This window comes from Convolutriloba macropyga, chromosome 6 (assembly GCF_964194025.1).
Source record: "Convolutriloba macropyga chromosome 6, txConMacr16.3, whole genome shotgun sequence".
NCBI lineage: Eukaryota > Metazoa > Xenacoelomorpha > Acoela > Convolutidae > Convolutriloba > Convolutriloba macropyga.
Genome location: NC_134473.1, coordinates 38,363,340 through 38,383,426, shown reverse-complemented (window position 1 = coordinate 38,383,426; position 20,087 = coordinate 38,363,340). Strand labels below are relative to the sequence as shown.

The 20,087-nt window shown below is 37.2% G+C and overlaps 1 protein-coding gene across 1 annotated transcript in view; it reads left to right on the top strand.

Annotated features, from left to right (window-relative positions):
• The window catches only part of LOC142341310 (uncharacterized), a 216,660-nt gene that overhangs the window by 65,589 nt on the left and 130,984 nt on the right, over nt 1–20,087 (top strand). Inside the window, exons 18-20 of the mRNA XM_075392234.1 lie at nt 8,967–9,082; nt 10,356–10,627; nt 15,097–15,249. Of these exons, the coding sequence (XP_075248349.1) occupies nt 8,967–9,082; nt 10,356–10,627; nt 15,097–15,249 (541 nt within the window). The remainder of the gene's footprint in view (nt 1–8,966; nt 9,083–10,355; nt 10,628–15,096; nt 15,250–20,087) is intronic.

Below are 20,087 nucleotides of genomic sequence, written 5' to 3'. Positions count from 1 at the left end.
ATTAGCTCTTGAAACACGCAAAAGCTAAATAAATTGCGTGCCAAATTGTGTTATCAATAATAAATACACTATGGTCCAGTGGCACGAAAGTAAAACAAAGCTTGAGCGGAAAGGCGCTATAAGATTAATAGATTAATAGCTGGAACATTATACTGCCTAAGGAATAATAATGGGGTAGGGCTGTTACATCACCCCGCTTAGGAAGGACATGTCCTCATGTCCCACTATTCTGTCTCCGAACCCGATGAGGACGATGAGCTCGAAGAACGCGAGCGAGGCTTCCTTTTTATTTTCTTGTTTTGTGGATTATGATTTCCCCGAAGTAATTGAGAACGCAGGGAGCGGAATTCGTTTTGGAGACCTCTGAGGTGACGACAGGTCGTTGAACAGGACTCAGAGGCAGACATAGTGTCCGTATTCACCCCTGCATTGCGGACCTTAGAGGATTTTGGCTTTTTAGGTTGTTTTTTCTCCAGCGTAACAACCTTCGCGGAGAGCAGACGATTTGCCGTCCGAGAATCATCTAGCATTTGATTCAGCTCGGAAATGCGAGCTTTTAGTTTGTCGATCTCATTGGTAGCCTGGTAAAGGTCACGCTCGTGAGCCTCACGAGATCGACGAAGTCGAATAAGTTGATCTCGAAGGTCGCGATTTTCAGCCGAGTTGTCAACAGGGATAGCGACTAGATCCGCAGGATCCAGCAGAGGCCTTCGCCTTGCATTGTAAGGATCCTGAAGGCGAACTTTCCCATTGCGGTAAAATTCAACAACCCGCAACACGGCATGCAAATTTGCTGAATACACCAAACCGTTGAGGCGTAAGGGACCGTTGCGAGGTGGACCCATAGCCTGGCGTGAATTGCTTCCTTCGAGCGGGCTGCTTCTCGAACCCGAAGCTGCTGTTGCAGAAGCAGTCTGAACGACTGGAATGTTTTTGGAAGGCGGACAAAAGATGATTGTCATTTCATCCGAAGAAGCAGATGAGCAGACATCCGTGTGCGGCTGAGGATCCCGATTTTGCGAGAGGTTTTGACGGAACTCAAGCGACTGATCACTTGCCCAGTTGCCAGTTATTCCTGTATCTGCTTGAGAGTCCATACTATCGTCCAGCAACGGAATTGCAGGCGAAGAAGCACCTGAAAGAAGATCTGTGTCCAGAAGAATATCAGGGCCTGGAGAAGCAGGCATAGTGTTGATTGACTCTGAGCTTGTCGACATCTAAAACAAGCAATGTCAATCATTTGTGTACAGAAGTGCATCAGGGCTGCTAGTGATTGATGAACGAAAAGAAAAAAATTTTGAATGAAGCAAAAGACAAAAATCAGAAAGCGGCAGTTTTTTTTTTTTTTTTTAAGACAGAACACTATAGGCGATAAAGAGTCAACCTGTGCTTAAATTTTTGTTGTGTAGCGGGCAGAATTTAATTGTGCTGACGGATAAATTGAATCAACTATTACAGTGCGATTATCAGGGTTCCCATCAGTTTCATTGACAAGTTGGTCATGATTGACAGGCGCAGATGCGTGTATATTATTTATGTGATTTTGAAGCATCTGCGTAAAAGGCGCAAGGGGGTTAAGAAGCCGGTACACCAAATCGGGTGACCCATTGATCTAAGAAAGTGCTACAGATTGTCTCAGCCTTGATGTTCTGTAGGGGTGCAGCCTCGAACCAGCGAGTAAAATGGTCTCCAATCATTAGGATGTATTTATAAAATTTCTCATTCAACCGACTTTCTGGGAGAGGGCCAAGGATATCAACTGACACGCAAAGAAAAGGTTCATAGAATGCCCAGAGCTGCATTTCTTGCTGATGTGATTGTTTGGGATTCTTTCGTTTTTGACAAGTTGCACAACCTGAGATCCAGGAGTCCACATCATTTTTCAATCCTGGCCAGTAAAATCGCTGACGTACCCGATCAAGAGTTTTCTTATTGCCTAAATGTCCTGAAGCAGGTGAATCATGCAACTGAAGAAGAACTTTTTGAACCTGGTTAAGTGGAACGCAACACTGATGGAAAAGTGTAGATCCATCCAGTTGTTGAAATAGCCGGTACAAAACACCATCAATAATTTTCAATGTCTCGAATTGCTGCCAGTAACACTGCAAAGCAGATGGTCTACCAAACATTAAGGATCGAGGTGGTTTCTCACCTGTTCGACACCATGATTTGACTACAGACAGAGTTTTATCCTGATCTTGCGTTTCTGAAAAGTGCGGAGACGAAGAAACAGATGTGACAGAAGTAGCAGATAAATTCAAAGGTGGTAATCTGGAAAGAGCATCAGCATTTGCAATAGTTTTTCCAGGCCGATGGACAATTTCAAAATTGAACATACTTAATTTTTCTAGCCAACGCGCTACTATTGCATCAGGCTCTTTGAACGAATAGAGCCAAACGAGGGCGCGATGGTCAGTAATTATCTGAAATTTTTGCCCAAGAAGAAATTCTTTGAAGTATGATGTGAAGAACACCACAGCAAAGAGTTCACGTTTCGTAGCCGAGTAGTTTCTTTGACCTTTTTGCAGCACTTTGCTAGCATATGCAATAACCTTTTCACCATTTTTCTGTTTTTGAGATAGCACTGCGCCAATTCCAGTAAGCGATGCGTCAGTACAGAGAACGAATTGATCCTTTTCATTCGGAAAACCTAAGATTGGAGCGGATACTAGCGCTGTTTTCAATTTCTCGAAAGCTTTTTGGCAGTCTACTGTCCAATGGAACGTTGTTGTTTTATTCATCAATTGGTACAGAGGGTTCGCAATCAAACCAAAATTGAGAACAAACTTTCTATAGAAGCCAACAAGGCCCATGAACGATCTTAACTGACGAATAGTTTGTGGAACTGGGTATTTCTCCACAGCTGCTATTTTAGCAGGATCAGTGTGTATCCCGTCAGCAGAGACTACATGACCCAGAAATACTAACTTCGTTTGGAATAAGGAACATTTGGCAGGTGAAATTTTCAAATTTGCTTCCCGTATGCGTTGGAACACAAGTTGAAGACGATGTATGTGTTCCTCGAAAGAACGACCAAAGACTATAATATCATCAAGATAAACCAGGACAATTTCATATGTCAACCCTGATAAAACAATTTCCATTAGTCTTTGAAATGCTCCAGGGGCATTGCAAAGACCCATTGGCATCCGTTTCCACTGATACAGTCCAAACGGCGTAATGAAAGAAGTAAGGTGTCGATCTTCTTCATCAATCTCCATTTGATGAAATCCACTGCAAAGGTCGAGGCTAGAGAAGAAAATGCTTCCCTCGAGATTATTTAGAATATCTGATATGCGCGGAAGAGGCCACGATGTTTTGACTGTTTGGGCATTTAGTTTCCGATAGTCAATAACAAGACGATATGACCCGTCACGTTTCGGAACTAACACGGTTGGAGCTGCCCACTCGGAATGAGTAGGAGATATGAGATCTTTTTCTTGGAGTTTGGTTATCTTATCCTTGAGATCTTTTCTTTTAGAAGGATTCATTGATCTGTATGGCACTCGGCTAGGCTGGGCGTCATCTTTCAACTGAATACGCAGTTTATGCAAATTACATGAGCCTAGATCCCATTTGTCGGTAGCAAACACGTCTGCAAACTGCTTGAGTAGACTAAAAGCGTCCTTTTGTTGTTTTTTAGTGAGAGTGCTGAACTTTGATTTAAACAACTGCATCAAAGTTTCAGCTGAATTGATGTCAACAGCATTGAAACCAACAGTTTGAAGGACAGTCTCGTTGTAGGGTAAGATTTGCGCAATAGTTTGCGAAGGATATAAAGTTACGGAATTACAAGTAGGGTTAAGTACTCTTAGCCAAAATTCATTTTGAGAAACTGTTACAAGAGACGAGGCCACTAAAAGGGAGTTTAAACTGGTGAAACCTACGTGGGGCTCAACCAAACCCACAGTCGCGTCAGACGAAGTACGCGAACTGCTTGAAGAAAACTTATGCGCATGATGTGACTTTAGATTACATTTTACGAGTGCTTCACTTCGAGGTGGAATAAGGAAACGCGAAGTTACAGAACAAAGCGAAGTCTCAGTTGTCGGAGAATTATCCTCAAACCACTGAGACAACGGACTGATACATTCCAGTACTGCGTCACCTACATCTAATAAACCCCGAGAGAAGTCTACTGCACATTTTTGTTTGTGTAGGAGATCAAAACCGACCACACAAGGAACACTGAGGTGGACACAAATGTAAAATTTGAAAGAAAACATGGGACCATTTTTAAACCAACGACATGGAAGCAAGCACATACCCTTAAATTGAAGCATAGAGCCATTTATGGCGGATGCTTGGATATCAGATGCTTCCATTGTAAGCGAAGGGCTAAAGTTGCTGAACTTGCCAAAAACATCGGCACGAATTACACTAATTGAAGCACCTGAATCAATCAGGGCAGGCAGTATATTATCGGCGATTATTATTTTGGAAAGAAGCGACTGTATGCCAAAAATACGCTTGTTTTGTGCCATGGGTTATTAAAAATGGAGAACAAACTCTTTCAAGGTGGACTATGGCGATAGAAGAAGCTATCGGTTAGAGTATGGTTTTGACTCTGGGCAATTACGTCGCTGATGTTGAGAAGAACCACAGTTCCAACAATTTTTGCAATTATTTTTAGTATGACCTTTACGATTACAACCATAACAAATAGTTGGTCCGGTGAACCTGACTTTTCTTTCATTACTGATTGAACGACTGTGTGAATTGTCAAGAAACGTTTTTCGCGGAGAGGAAGATTGACGACGTTCTCCGTGTTGCGATGGGCTACGAGAGAAAGTAGGTGACTTGCGTTTGTTAAACGGAGACAATCTGTAAGGAGAGTTGCTCCTGCGACCCGATTTTTTGTTCATCGGACGAGAACGTGGTTGGTAACTAACTTGTCCGGCCATGAGTTTATCAACTTTACGCGAAAGTGCTTCAATGTAACTCACAGAAGTAGATGAAGGCGCAGTCTCATTTGCATTTGCTTCAAGACGGTAAATTGCGTCGAAGTGGAGTGCTGATTCTAAGGCCGCGTTAATGTCAGCCGGCTTGTTCTTTCTTAACTCTACCCTTACATGAATATTGTGAAGGCCATCAATGAAAGATTGAAGCACAATATGGTCTCTGATTGCCTGCGTGTCTTGGGGATAAGCCTTATTAGCTAGAAGTTTGAGCTCAGCTAAAAATTCACTTACTTTTTCGGACTCGCCTTGAATACGTTTTGCAAGGGATGACCGAAAAAATTCAGGAGGTTCCTGATATTGGCGCAAAAATTGCTTTTTAAGCTCTGAATAATCATTTTTTGTTGCGTCATCTAATGACTGATAAAATTCGATAGCACTGCCTCGTAAGCGCAAGGGAAAAATAGTATGACGCTTATCAATGTAAACCTGTTGACCAGCGCTGTCGTGTTGCGGAGTTCCATCACTATTGAATGCTTTTTTTAGCCAATTTTGTAACGAACTCAAGAGTTCGAATTGTGTTATATAGGCCTGAATATCACTTGTTCCGTTAAAAGGCTCCGGTAGAAGAAGTTTAGCTTCCAGAGCTGCGTCAGCCATTTGTTATTAATTACATGGAAATAAAAAATGCTGCACAAAGTTCCAACCTTGCGATTGGACCGGCAAGTCAGATATCGGTTGTTCAAAATTGTGGGGACCAGAAAAAGCTGGCCTCTAAGAGATAACAGAAAAGAACGCAGAGACTTTTTTTTTTTTTTAACTTAGGATTTCAGGTCTCTCGTCTTAAGTTATGTATCGTTGAGGTTGCCGTAGCAGCCGCCGAAACCTCCCTTGCTAAGCCCCTTAGTCTTACTACGTGGGACCTACAAACACTGGGAATGTAGAAGCTGCGGAAGCAAGGAGCGTCTATTTTCCGATAAATCGGATAACGCTTGAGAAGCCTCTGAAATCAGTACCTATTTGTCAAAGCGTTCTAAAGTTAAAGGCAATTATTGCTCATCTAAGAAAAAGAACAACCGTTATCTGTCAAGCAGATCACAAAAACGACCGAATATTTGAGTTATTTTTCTCTTTTTTTTTTGAAAAGAAGGTAAAGAAAAAGCAGATGTTCCTGAAAATTGCAGGATAGCTTATTTTGGAAAAAAAATCCCACTCCTGTCACCAATATAACAACCCGGTAGGTATAAAAAAAAACGAACGTTTGAATTGCGAATGCGGGATTCGAGATTGGGTTGTTTTAGTTTTTTTTTTGTTGAAATTAACAACTTCAATTTAATTGATCTTACCTTGTTTTCTGTGCTCTATCTTTTTCTTTGGAAAATCGACAAAGTAAGTTTTCAGAATATTGAATTAAACTGAATAGGTTATTTATAAAAGCTTGTTGAGAAAAAGCTCAACTAACTGAATTGTAAGCAGAAAAGTATCAAGTGTCGTTTGGGCGAAGGAACATGGCCAACGGAACAAATTCTCAATTAGCTCTTGAAACACGCAAAAGCTAAATAAATTGCGTGCCAAATTGTGTTATCAATAATAAATACACTATGGTCCAGTGGCACGAAAGTAAAACAAAGCTTGAGCGGAAAGGCGCTATAAGATTAATAGATTAATAGCTGGAACATTATACTGCCTAAGGAATAATAATGGGGTAGGGCTGTTACAGATGAACTCGCACTTTGGAAGGAACCTACCAAAAAATTAAGAACCTTTAAGCTAGAGAAACTCTATACCCATTCTTGCGCAAAAATATATTCCTCTTCTGTACTTACAGAATAAAAAGTTTAAAATCTTTGAAAATTGCACAACTATTCCAATAGGCGCTTAGAATCGAAACAGATGGGATCAACAGTGTACTGGTGGCGTCGATTTCGTCTGATTTCTCTGTACTTTCTATTTTTCTGAATAGCTTTATTTCTATTGTATACGCGCAATTTAATATTAATTGCTCTCGAACGAAGTTTGAAGCAATTATTCTAAACGTGTGTCTTTTAATGCACATTTTTTGGCCTTTTTCTTTTAGAAGATTCTTTCGAACGCACTTCTTGAGTGCGGTTTTCTCGTTTAACTTTAAATTTTTTCCAGCGATTGGAATTGCACTAATTCACAAGTTAAGTCTGGCAAAAATAAGAACCAATTGTGAGCGTTGAACGTACATCGCGGGTGTACTGAAGATGTCAATGTCTACTACCCCCAACAGTTTGCCTGGTCACCAGTCATTCGAGAGTAGTTCTTCCAACCTAAGTAGATGTATTGTCCGACCGACCTACTGTAGTGGGAGATGAACTATATACCCAACTTTTTTTTCAGTCAATTTCGGCCGATCGATATACTTATCGTAGAAAGTTGTAAGTGGTGTCACCAAAAAGCACGTCATGCGTAGGGTATAAAATTAAAACGTTTTTTAATTTGTAATTTTTGAGTGGGTTTCAAGTGAAAAGTATTTGCTAACTTTTCACTGTTCACACTGGTGTTGTTCCCTTCTCTTTAGTGGCTCCTCTGCAGTTTTTACTGAAAATAATATATGCATTTCATTGATGCATAGATTTTTTGCCTTAATTAATGTGTGGGCAACTAATGGTTTTTGACTTCGACACTATGTTTTCAATAAAACTTTATATTTTTGTGAACTTTGGCGGTTCGTTTGTTCTTTTTGTTTTTCTATTGATTCATGATATTGAGAGGGACCCAATGAAGCGGTCCAACGAAGTCCAATTGAACATATTCAATGTTTTCGGTGAATAAGTTATGGTTTTGATTATTTTGACACTACTTGTTTTCATTAGAAAAATTTGGTGATTCTAATAAAGCATTATGCAAATTTTGCGCTGATTTGAATTTTGGTAATGTTTTTACTGACCTAGAGCCCATTTGTTACAGAACAGTTTTTTTTAATCAAGACTTAATTTTGCTGTTTTTCATTTGCATTGTTGTAAGTGTTGTCTCTTTATCGCTCAGTGATGAATTATTTTTTTTTTGGTTTTTCGAACACAAGAACACTATAATGACGGTTTGACTTCAGCGTACTTCAGGATGACTTCGGCAGTGGCTTAAGCCCTCAGCACATCGTTTTCTGTTTTTTTTTAATAAAAAATTGACGCAAATAAGTTTTTTATTTTGGTCAGACCGTCCTTCATGGTACTTTTGTTTCATGTTCCAATAACGCATATTTTGAAATCTTCTAAGATTTATTTTTCTGACATATGGTGGCATCCAAAATTTTAGCAGAATTTTGTAGTGTAGTTCTCCTTTTTCAGGATGTATTCTGTTTTTGCAGATATGGTTTAGATGATTTGATAAGGAATTTGTTAGATCAACCGTTTGATAAGTTCCTTAAAAACATGACTTGTTTCACTCACGATTTACCTCGATGTTCTAGTTCGAAAAAATTCGAGTTAATTTGATCTACTTTTGCTTTCTCAATTTTTATTTATAAGTGAGTGCAGATTCTACAAACCCTTAGGAATCTAAATTGAGAACTTTTCTCTGATCGAGATTAAATAGAAGCTATGGAAGCTTGATGATAATCATTTTGTCACAAAGTCAATAATTTTTGCGATTTAGTTTGAAAACGGCATTTAGATTGATTTTTGGATCTCAATTTTTATTGTCTGATAAAATTAGGCGTTTTCTTAATGTCTTTTTTTGCTTGACCAATTTGCTGCCGAATTGGCTTTCTTTTGGACGTTTCATTTGTTCTGGTGTTCTCGATATTTAAATAAAGAAATTTGATCCAACTGATATTAACTCCTTCTTTTGTTCAAACGTCTGTCCTTTTTCAAGAATTTATCAAACTTAGATAAAATTTTTTAACTAATTCTTTATTTTGAAGGTAGTCTATTTTTTTTCAATTTGCAGACAGTTAAGCCCAGAATGTGGATGAGCAAGGTCGGAACGTTATGTCCCATTGCACATTAGCGAGCCTCCTTGTGTTTATTGTTAATATTTTTTAGAACGGGTTAAATTATTTTCAATAAGGTAAATTGTAGCCGGTGTGATGAAATTTGTTTGCAGGTTACAGTGAATGATGTTCAGTTGACAGTGACTGGTGGAGGGAACGAAGTGACATTGGGGGATGCAGCTAGTGGAATCACTCTACAGCCCAACTCTCCCTATACTATCAAAGTCAGGTCAGTACAACGCTCTATCTCAGTTTGAATTTGATATTTTTACTGATTCTGAAAAGGTGCTTAAAGTTTATGGAATTCAACTCTGGCTATAGAACTTATATATGTTTATATCCAGAGTTGAATTCCATGGCTTTTAAGCACTTTTTCATTTAGTATATATAGTAATTTCTGGTATTTTAACTTCTGACACTGCTGACTTTCAGCATTTTAAAACTTGCACGTCCGTTTTTTTAACTGTAATTGGTAATGAATATCAAGTTCAAACAAAGATTCAAATTTGAACAAAATCAGCGAGAACTTGGCATCCACGCTTTTTCGGCATTTTCAAAGTTGCAAGTTGCAATTTGTAAGGAATGTTACGTGACTGCAAAATTTACTCCGAATTTTCTGGCTTAAAATCTCTAACCGCTATGCTGGTGCCGATAAAAGCGCGAAGTTCTCAATGTAATGTTCTCGGTTCTCGGGTAGTGCCAGATTTTCTTAAAGACTTCATCAAAGTCACGTAACGTGTACTTAAAATACTGTGAAAGCTAAATGTTAAATGCCTCGATTGATCGAATCTTTCACATTATAGCCCCCAGCTATAGCCCCTCCCCCAATCATGGTAATTATGCCATAAAGGGGGCTATAATTTCGTGAGGGGGAGGTAGGGAGGCTATAATGGGAAAGACCCGATTGGTCTGTAAAGATAACCCCTTGCACTTTAACGCCATATCACTTGACATGTCTGTTACAAGTTTGATATATCTGTCAGCAATTTCCTGTGATTTTTTTGCGGTGTCAAAGTCACTCAGTTCTGAAGTTTCAGTTTTTTGATATGAAGTGATTGCTGACAATTAGTGGAAACAATTGACAAAATGTAGGAAAGTTTTGTCAGTTTTGAAAGGTTATCATCATCTGTTTTCATCGTGAAAATTTTGGGGCTGTTTTGTACGGACTATTTTGTCTGGATATGATAATAGGAAAGTACCGAATAAATATTTCAGTTCGCTGATTAAATACAATCGCATAATTTTAAATGTCAAGCCTATGATATGCAAACCTTTGAATCCTCATCTCGCCCAATTAGAGGGGAGTCTAATTGGGCGAGATGAAAAATATTTCACCTAATGAGCGGGGACAATCAACACTAATGAGTTTTGAAATAACTCCAAGACGAAAAATATTTTTCCAAGACGGTAGCGCGGCTGGTTCCAACTGATTCGAACTGAACTGATGATAAATAACGTCAATGATCGGTTATTTTAATGGTGAAGATCAAAATATTTTTTAGAAACGTATTAAACTGCACTGTGTCGACCACCGATCAATTGGTCGAGTCAACAGAAGTATCGACAATAGACTACACCAGCGCAGAAAGGCCAGTTGTTCTTCTAGCTACAAGTCCAGAGAATCCAGACAAAATATCGGTTGAGTTCTACCTGCCTGACTTGGCAAACGAGTACCAGAAGAGTCTGGAGCGAGATGGGAGTGATATCAGTGGCGTCATTACTAATCCGTACCTGGACACTGGCTTGACTCCGGCTACCGCTTATAACTACAGAGGTATCTTCTATGAGAAAGCAGAATATTCTATCATGCATCTCAAAAAATGAGTTCTCACTGGCATGTATCCCAGAAAGGGGGTACGTTATATGGCTGGGGTCTATAATGGGACAGAACATAAAGTTAGCGGGGAAAGCGGGAATTCATACACTCCTGGAAATTATGACTAGAACCTAAGCAGGACGTTTACATCGCATAAGGGGGCGTGAGACAAAGATCACGTTTATTTTTTTTAAAAAAAACTCAAGAAAATGTATACGTTGTGTAATAACATTACGAACAATAAAAAACAAACAGCGTGAAGCAACTTTTTACTCATTTGAGAATCTCACATCCCTGAACGTTACCGTGTAACATTTAAACAAACTGTTTTTCTCTACGTAGGAAAGGCAGCTGCAAAACTCAATATCTCGAGAAATTGAGTTGTGTATTTATGACGTATACCCTTGCCCTTGTCAAACTAAATGATGCAAAAAATTGAAATCGGATATGACGGATTTCTGGAACTTTCCAATAAACGCTCAAGCATTTTTTGATGCTGCGTTGAGGAGGGAGGGGGAGGGGCGTTATTTCGGGGCGTTTGACATAAAAACGTGCGCTGAGGGAAATTTGAGCTGAATTGTATGGGTTCATTTTAGGTATTCGATATGACTAACTACTCTTTATTACTTGGCTTGCCCAACAACACTTTCTGTATGATTGTTATGTGGTATTATATATTGACGTGCCATAGCTGCGGAACGTGAGCTTAGAATGGATTTTTAAAATCGAAGGTTTTGGATTTCTCTATAGCACTATTTTTTAACATTTGATCACACATTTTGACAGTTCTCGAAGTCAAATTTGAGTGTTAGTTTTGATCAGGCCAAACCAGGAATTGAGTGATTTTTTGGTGGTGCATTGTTTTTTAACTTAAACTTTTACGTAGAGTAAGAGAACTGACTGTGCTTCGGCAGTGCTCTTCTGTTGATATGAGGCGATAATCTAAATGCCAAGTTTTATATGATCGTAGCCATGTCTCGGTCAAATCATGCTATGTATGGGATAAAGCAGCTAAAAACAACTTTTGGGCTCAGATATGGCTTATGAGAACCCATAAGCAACTAGAACACTGATGTGAGTAGTCTCGACGTAATAACCAATTGGTGTTTTATGATCCGAAAAATGGTGTCAAAGAGTAAAGTCTTCCAACTTCAAAATCCATTGTCGCTCTTACATTGATTTAGCCAAAATATCAGGGATTTAAATGTATTATTGACAGCAAAAAGTATGCACCAGAGAATTAGTTTGTGGGAATGAAATGACTGTTATGTGTAACAGAGCTGTAGAAAAAATTTCATAAATGCTTTTTGTTTGTAGAAACATCAATTTTGTCCTTTAAAGAGAAACTCTATGAAAAAGTTGGTATTCGAAATTCCATTTTCAAATCTCTCGAACGATTTATTGACAATGGATAATCTGCTTAGTTAAGAGGTGTTTTAAGATTAGTTGTAGATAGCAACTGATGCCCGTCAAGTAAATTGCCAGTAGAATTATTCCTAAAATCTATTAAACTAAATTAAAAATTAGCCATGAAATTCAAAATAAAGTACATAAACAATAAAATAAATAATTTTTAAACATACAGGTCCAATTGACAAAAATTGATTAGCAATATTATTGCGAATGGGCAGGCCTATTTCCTTGGTCCGATGTTTGTCGCCCCCAGTAACTGAAAGTAGGTAAAGAGAAACGGGCTATTTGAAAATGGTAATTTTCAACTCTCAAAAAAGCTCTTTTTGTTAATTGGCGTTTTAAGCAAGAAGAGTGCATAAAGATGATGTGATTAATAAATGTTGTAAATTGCCCTCGAAACCAAATTTGTACTAATTATATTAGTCCTGTGGTTTTTATGCAAATTTTCGATCGACCGATTTTTCGTCTGACCCTTTTGACTTTGGCTTCAATCAAAAACGGAATAAATAGGTAACACCCGGAGTGCAATAAGTTCTAGTAGCGCCTTTCGGGTTACTGGACACTTAGTAAGTGGATGACCTAAACTCTTTTGGAGACATAAATTTATTATGTGAATTGCGGTTCTTAGAGTTTGATCCCCCGTGCCCCCCACCCCACCACCGCTTCCACCCAAAAACCGTGGCTAACTACTGATAACAACAACCGCTTGCCATTTTTTAGAGCAGTTCACCCGACATTTGTCGGTAATGTTTTCCAAATTCACTGGAGTGGTCACTTGAATTAAACAATATCTAAAAAGTACCTGAATTTTTTCGAAACGTTAATTTAAATTTTATCTAGCTAGCTGCCTCTTTAATGGCTTCCGGTGAAAAAGCAGTCGTTTTGAATGTTTATCAAAATTGCTAGCATTTGGTAAAAAAAAACTAATTCAAACTTAGCAACAATTTATAATTATATTTGTAGAAAAGACCGTTTAAATAAATTCATTCTTAACTCCGCTAAAATCAACGTTATCTTTTAATGTACAATAATAATAATAATAATAATAATAATAATAATTAGTTCAAACCAAGCATGGTTTCCACGATCTTGGTTTTGCTCCACTTAGGGCAGGTTCAATTTTGATTTAGGTTTTTTAATGGACCTCATCCAGAAGGATAGCAGTAGTATCTAAATTTAGACATTGCTTGTGCCTCAAAGAATTTTGTCATTTTTCTTTGGAATGTTCTGGAACTCGTCAGAGGCGTATACAAGTAAAGACTTCAGAAGAATGAAATTGCGTTGTTATACTTAGCTACAGGAACGAAATCAAAACTTTACCACTGGATCTTGTTTTGCAGCCGTATGTAATGATTGTCCAGAAATCAAATGGATTTGGAATAGTGTGTTGTCCAACAAGTATTTTGTTCAAAAGGAGATCTGAGGATCTGAGAGGAACAGCTTGTACCCCATAGGTCGAAGACCTCGGTTAATCAGATTTAACACATAGTTTGAATCGAAGAGATTTTTTTTCTACATATCCACTTAACACATCTTCTTCGAACTTTCTCCACGCTGTTGTCTAACTTTATTGGGGGATCAAATATTTGGTCCATAGTAGACAACTAAAAGAACATTACCTTTAACCTGAAGACACTTAACATTTACTTTTGTTTGAGCAGGCAAAACTCGTCGATTTTGAGCTAGCTTCCGAAGAACTTTCTTTATACTATTGTCGACGTGAAAGTCCCAGGAAAAGTTTTGGGAAACATTTTCAACAAAATCTTATATCGACTAGACCCTTTCATTCTTACGGCCCCTTGCTGGCAAGTCAATTCTTGATCAGCGCAATTTGTAAAGAAAATTTCATAAACTTGAACTTCGTGAAATTGAAATCCAATTATATTTTTTTCACTCCAGGTGATATCACTGTCAATATCAGTCTGTAAAATTGGATGATGTTATTCTCAGCCAAAATTTTTTGTGTTTACCGCTAATAAAAAAAGCTTTCAATCAAGAAAACTTCTGGTAGATAATTTAAATAATCCTGAAACAGAAAGACTGCAAAAAATGACCTTTGTGGTCAACCACTCGTTATATATATATATATATATATATATATATATATATATACATATATATATATATATATATATATATATATTTATATATATATATATATATATATATATATACATATATATATATATATACATGTATATATATATATATATATATATATATATATATATATATATATACATATATATATATATATATATATATATATAAATATATATATATATATATATATATATATATATATATATATTTATATATATGTATATATATATATATATATATATATATTTATATAAATAATAGGTTAAAAATCATATATTGAATGGAACTTTTGGATTGTTTTTGACCCATTACAATGTTTTTGAGTTATTGTTCTTTCAGTTGTCTCTTTTGACTCCCATCTCTTTATCAATTTATAGAGAGTATTTATTTCAAATCTGAACAATTTTACCACATTCCATGGTGCGAGATTACTTGATTTTGATTCAAAGTAACTGGCTCAGGACTCGATTTAGGGCAGCAAAAATATGGTAATCGGAAAGTTTTTTCATTCCGGGGCAATTAAATTTGGTTGCAATTAAATCTTAAATCGTAGTGCAATGCATAAAATGTGATGAGTCCAGTTCTATGAAAATATCGTTTTAACCGATAGAAATTTTTTTCCTGTAGTTTTAGTTGAACCTTCAGGTATCTATCGATTACGTTATCATCAAAGCTGATGAATTTTTTTTTTAATTTTTGAATTCAAAAACAAATCTTTAATGCAATTTTCAGATCATAAATAGTGAAAAATTCAGATCAGCGAGAGAAAAAATACGTTTTATGCAATAGAATTCCTTTTTCCAACTTTTTTCTTCCATGCTCATATTTTACACTTACCGCTTGTAATTTAATAGCTTCAGAAAGCTATCGCAGAAGTTATCATCAGATATTTTCCAAACTCATTTTTTTAGGGTTCTTAATTGGCAACAACGGGGCGCTGAGTCCTGCCAGCCAGACAGTGTCAATGTGTACACATCCACAACCCCCAATTAGTCTGGCTCAAAATGACGCTTCAACTGGCACTGTCATTGTCCAGTGGTCTGATCCCGATAATGCACCTGCGGGCAAGTTACCATTTTTAGGCTTATCAGTCAAAGGCGTGTTGCATAATAAAATGTGGGCTGGGAGTACAATTGAAACCATTTGTGACAAAAGAAGGAAAACATCGTAAATTATTCTGATAATCTCAAAATAACAGTAATTGTAACTTGATTTGAGTAGATTTTCCGACAGTTGAAAAACTATTGCGGCTAGAACAACCGACTAATGCTACCAGGTAACCGGGAAAAAAATGGGGTTACATTCAAAATCTGGCAAAGTTAGTTCACGATGAAGTCTTATTTGTATTAGTTGCTCGGAGATTAGTTTGTCCAGTAACACAAAAAATATCAAATTGAGGAAGTGTCAATCAATGAAGATCCAAATGTCTCAAACAGCAGTTTTTTCCGTCGTTTGAATAATTGATCTCCTCGGTTTAAAAAATTTGCTCTGTAGACCTCAGGTTATTATAGCCACAACCATCCACCTTATGTCGTCAAATAAACATGTTACGCACTGATTTTAAGGGTGTTCCCCATGGTGTTTCCTGAGGTTAATATTAGCTGTAAATAATGTGATTACTTGTCATTTTACAAGGACTTATTTAGTGTTTCACAGTGCGATTTTTATCAGATATATTTTGAAATAAAATTAGCTAGTAATAGCCTTTTATTGAGCGGTTCGGATGCGCGATATGTCCACTAGTTTGCCTTGTATTTAATAGTTTTTCTCAGGGTTATTTAGCTCTATAGAAGCCTGTTGTAACTTAGAGTTTTATAAAGATTTTCAAATTCAATCTTTAATTATTTCAGCAATAATTATTTAATAACTTTTGCAAGAAGTTTCTCAATTTTTATCAAGTTTTATAAGATGTTAGGCAACTGATTGTCAGGCTGGTTCTCCGATGTTCTGCTGATCGTAAGTTCCGCAGAACTGTGCCTTGAGTTGTATTGGTCCTTCGTAAATATTTACTGATCTACAAGTTGGGCAATTTCCGGCTTTTGTACGTCTCTTGATGTTTGTTAAGTACATATACAAGTTCCGTATTAGCACTTATTTTATCAGAATAATTACTTCACCAAGTACATAATCTCTCATGAAGTTATTTACTAATTATGTGAATTTTACTTCAAGAAACTCAAAAAAGTAAATATTGAGGCTTTTAGGCACTTGATATGTTTGCTAGTAAACTGTCACTCTGCGGTTGTTTTTCGTAAACATAAACAAATTAAGGGTTACAGGCCTAGATGGAAATATTGGCTATATATGGCCTTGAAACTAAATGAATATTAATTAATATATAGCACTTAATTAAGGATATTTTAAGGAATATCATCACGTAACTATGAGGGACGAAATAGGGGCGTGACACTACCGGACTTTATGAAAATTTTCCATGAAAATTTTGAGAAAGAACTGGGTTTTACAATTTTTCTATAAAACATATAATCTGCACGAGTATGAGGATTATAAACATATTTTTGTTGGAGCCACTCAATTAATGTTTTCTTAGAAAAGAATTTTTGAACGAAAGCATTTAAGTTAAAGACAATTAAAGAAGTTAAGAGAAATAAAGTTTAAGTTAAGACAAATGGAGATAAAAATGAAAGTGAGGATTGTTAAGACAAGACTAAGAGCTTTGGAAGAACATTAAAGGTGTGAAAGTGCGCTAATTTCAAAGTAAAGAGTGGGAACATAAGTTAAAGTTAAGGTTAAGAGAATAACGGGAATTAGCACTGGAAATAATCATGGTTATTTCTTTGAATAATGGCTCTAAACTTTTAGAAGGAGGATGAGAAGGATACTGGTTAAATGAACGGTTTAAAGCACTGGTTAATTTCTGGAAGTGAACGACTGTTTCGAGTAAATAAGGCACTGATTAATTTGACTTAGTGAGTGAATGGGTACTTAATCTGTTAAAAGAATTTTACTTGTCGAACTTATATAAGACATCAAAAACTTAAAGAATACTCTCCTCTCGGGGCTGAGCTTGATGGTCCAGTTCGTCATCTGTGTTGAATCGATCAAGTGTAGTATGGGACAATGTAGAGGTTGTTGGCATTGAGTTTCGTCGTTGTCGTTTGAGGGTTCCAAGTTCTTCTGGGGAGATGAATGTTAGCGGTTGTTTGAGTTGTTTGGCGAGAGTAGTGACTACTTCTGCTTTCAGATGTTTTGGTACGGAAACTACTGATTTAAGCGGTACATTTGTTCCGTTAAGCTTCATGAAATTTGGTACCATTCGTCGTACAAAAGCTACTTTATGGTATAAGAACATGAAGAGAATATGTAGGGCTAGATTTCCGATAAAGACAATGATTGTTAGCGAGAAAGTTTGATTGGAACGTAAGATTCAAGTTTGTCAATTAGTGCTGGTTTAAATGACTTCATTTCAGTGGTAATGGGCTTTGCTATAGCATCTAGTGATTCTGTTGATAACTTTCGATTCGAGTAAATAAATTCTGTTTTAATTTTTTTCAATAAATCTAGATTTGCTTCAGTGCTGGAATCATATTTCGGAAGATCATTGATATTGGGTACTGAGTCAATTAAATGTGCAAGTGGATCTGGTAAATTTACATTAATTCTCGTTGCTCGAAGGTACTGACAGCTTTGTAAATCAGCTCGAATTTTAATGTGGTCACTGAACATTGTATGTCCACATTTTAATGTGATTAAACAGATGTTACAACCTTTATGAGGAATATTGGTGTGTTGGCCATTTTCATCCATACCAATCTCACTAAGGGTAAAATCACTTGAGGCTGATGTTAGTAGCCATATTCCGTATCCAAGGTTCTGTGCTCGTTCGGGGTTTGGTAACACAACCTTCTCTGTGTCACATACTTTCAATGCTGAGATTGTGTGGTGAAACTTGAGGAGAATCCAAGGTGGGTTTCCATTGTCTCATGACAGATTCGGTATCGTGGCGATCCAAGACAGTTGTCATACTGAGCTTTCGTCAGTATTGTAGTTTCCATCTGTCCTTCGGAGATTGCTAAGTATTCTCCCTCTATCACATATCGTAAGGCATCTACAGAGTCCTTCTGGGGCATAGGGATTACAATTGCAAGATAAACTTCAAACACTGTCCGGCTAGAGGCTAGGGGAATGGCTAATGTCAGTAAAAGTCTGTCTTCAACTGTCGAAATCTCTTGTACTAATTTTGCATCGTAGTACGAAAGTATGTCAGTCATGGGTATTGCTAAATGTAGACGATCTGGGGCGTTCTTTTGGCTATCATGGACTGCATCAAGGATCTTTATCAAAGATTTACGAGGTACTAAAGAGATTGGAAGACGTTTGTCAAGTCAAGTAGGGATTGCATTTATAACATTAATTCGGAAAGAATATAAGGCTGATCTGTAACTTTTGATATCTGTATAAAGAGTAAGAAGTAATGAGGCTGCTGTGTCAAAGTTAAAGTTCAACTGTTGCTGTGATAATTGAATTTCCATGCAGGTTGCTATTGCGTTCAGATTGTGTTCGACAATTGCAAATTGTTCCTCAACTAGTTTCAGTTCCTGTTCTGGTTTTCTTGCATTTCGTTTTGAACTTTATAAACCTTTGCAGGTTCGTCAGCAACTAGGAAAAATTTCTCATCTGTTTGTGCGCCGATTTCCATGACATAGTCGTTAAGGCTATTGAAACTGTTAGCTAATCGATCGATGTTTTCAGCGTTTTGAGACGTTCGCTGACAAGATCAGAAAATTCCTGTTATTCCACCGCATCCTCCGCTGCTCATTGCTATTCCTGGACCGAAAAGTCCAATTCCAGCGACTGCGGCTGCTATAGCAAGCGGGGCGGCTCGTTTCTGTCTGTTTGAGGAGTTCTCTTCGACTCTGGTGAGGAGTTTTTCGGTCTCGTTGCGTAGTTTGAGGACTTCAATTTCAGCTTTGATGGTTTCATTGAGGATCTTCATGTAAAGCCAGTCAACATTGAAGGCCTGTGTCTGATTCCGATACGTGGTACTGTACGTCATGTTACAAAATTCTGACTGTGTTATCCATTTCTTTGAGAGTTCGTTAAGTAGAGTCTCTACTTGTTGTCGTATTGTGAAATTATAACGAGGGAACGGGACTAAAAATTCCGCGTTAATGAACTTCTCAGTGATTAATATCTTCCCTTCCTTATGGAAGATTATTCCTTGAGTCAGAGCTGCTTCCGGGTTAATCGGAGTCTCAAAAGTGGGGCCGAAAAGTACGAGATGTAGCACAATTGTAAGTAACATTTTTGTTTTTCAATAATAACAACTATGTTTCAGGACATTCTTCTACTGATGTGGCTCTTCTGAGTGTTTCAACTGGTTCTATTTGATCTTCCGGTGTTTATTTGTTCATTTAGTTGCTGTACTCGGGCTTTTGGTTCTAGTTTTCTCAATATGGCACTTGTTTATGTGATGTTTATTCATTTATAGTTTTTATAGTTTTTATTTTGTTTTTTAAAGTTGGGTGGCTTTATTAGTTTTTTTGTTGATTAAATGGAAAATTCATACCTCTCATATTTCTATTTTGAAGTGCACCAGTACGGCTAAACTCTTTTGCTTTTTGCATAACATATCGGTCTTGTGCTGGACTATCGTAAACTATTCCCTGTCTAAGAAGATTTTGAGGGGTATTTTTCGTTGGAAATCGGTAAACAGGTCTATTAACATAAGCTGGGTGAACAAATGGGGGGCTATCTGAAGGTTCGGACCAGTAATTCGGGGTTTGTGGTTGTTGATAATAGAATGGTCTAGGGACATTAAATTTTGGTCTAAACTCTCGGTAATTATTAGTACGAGGGGCATACTGTTGTTGGGGCCGATAGTTTTGCTGGACTGGACGATAATTAGGTTGATATTGAGGGTAATTTGGTCGATAATTTT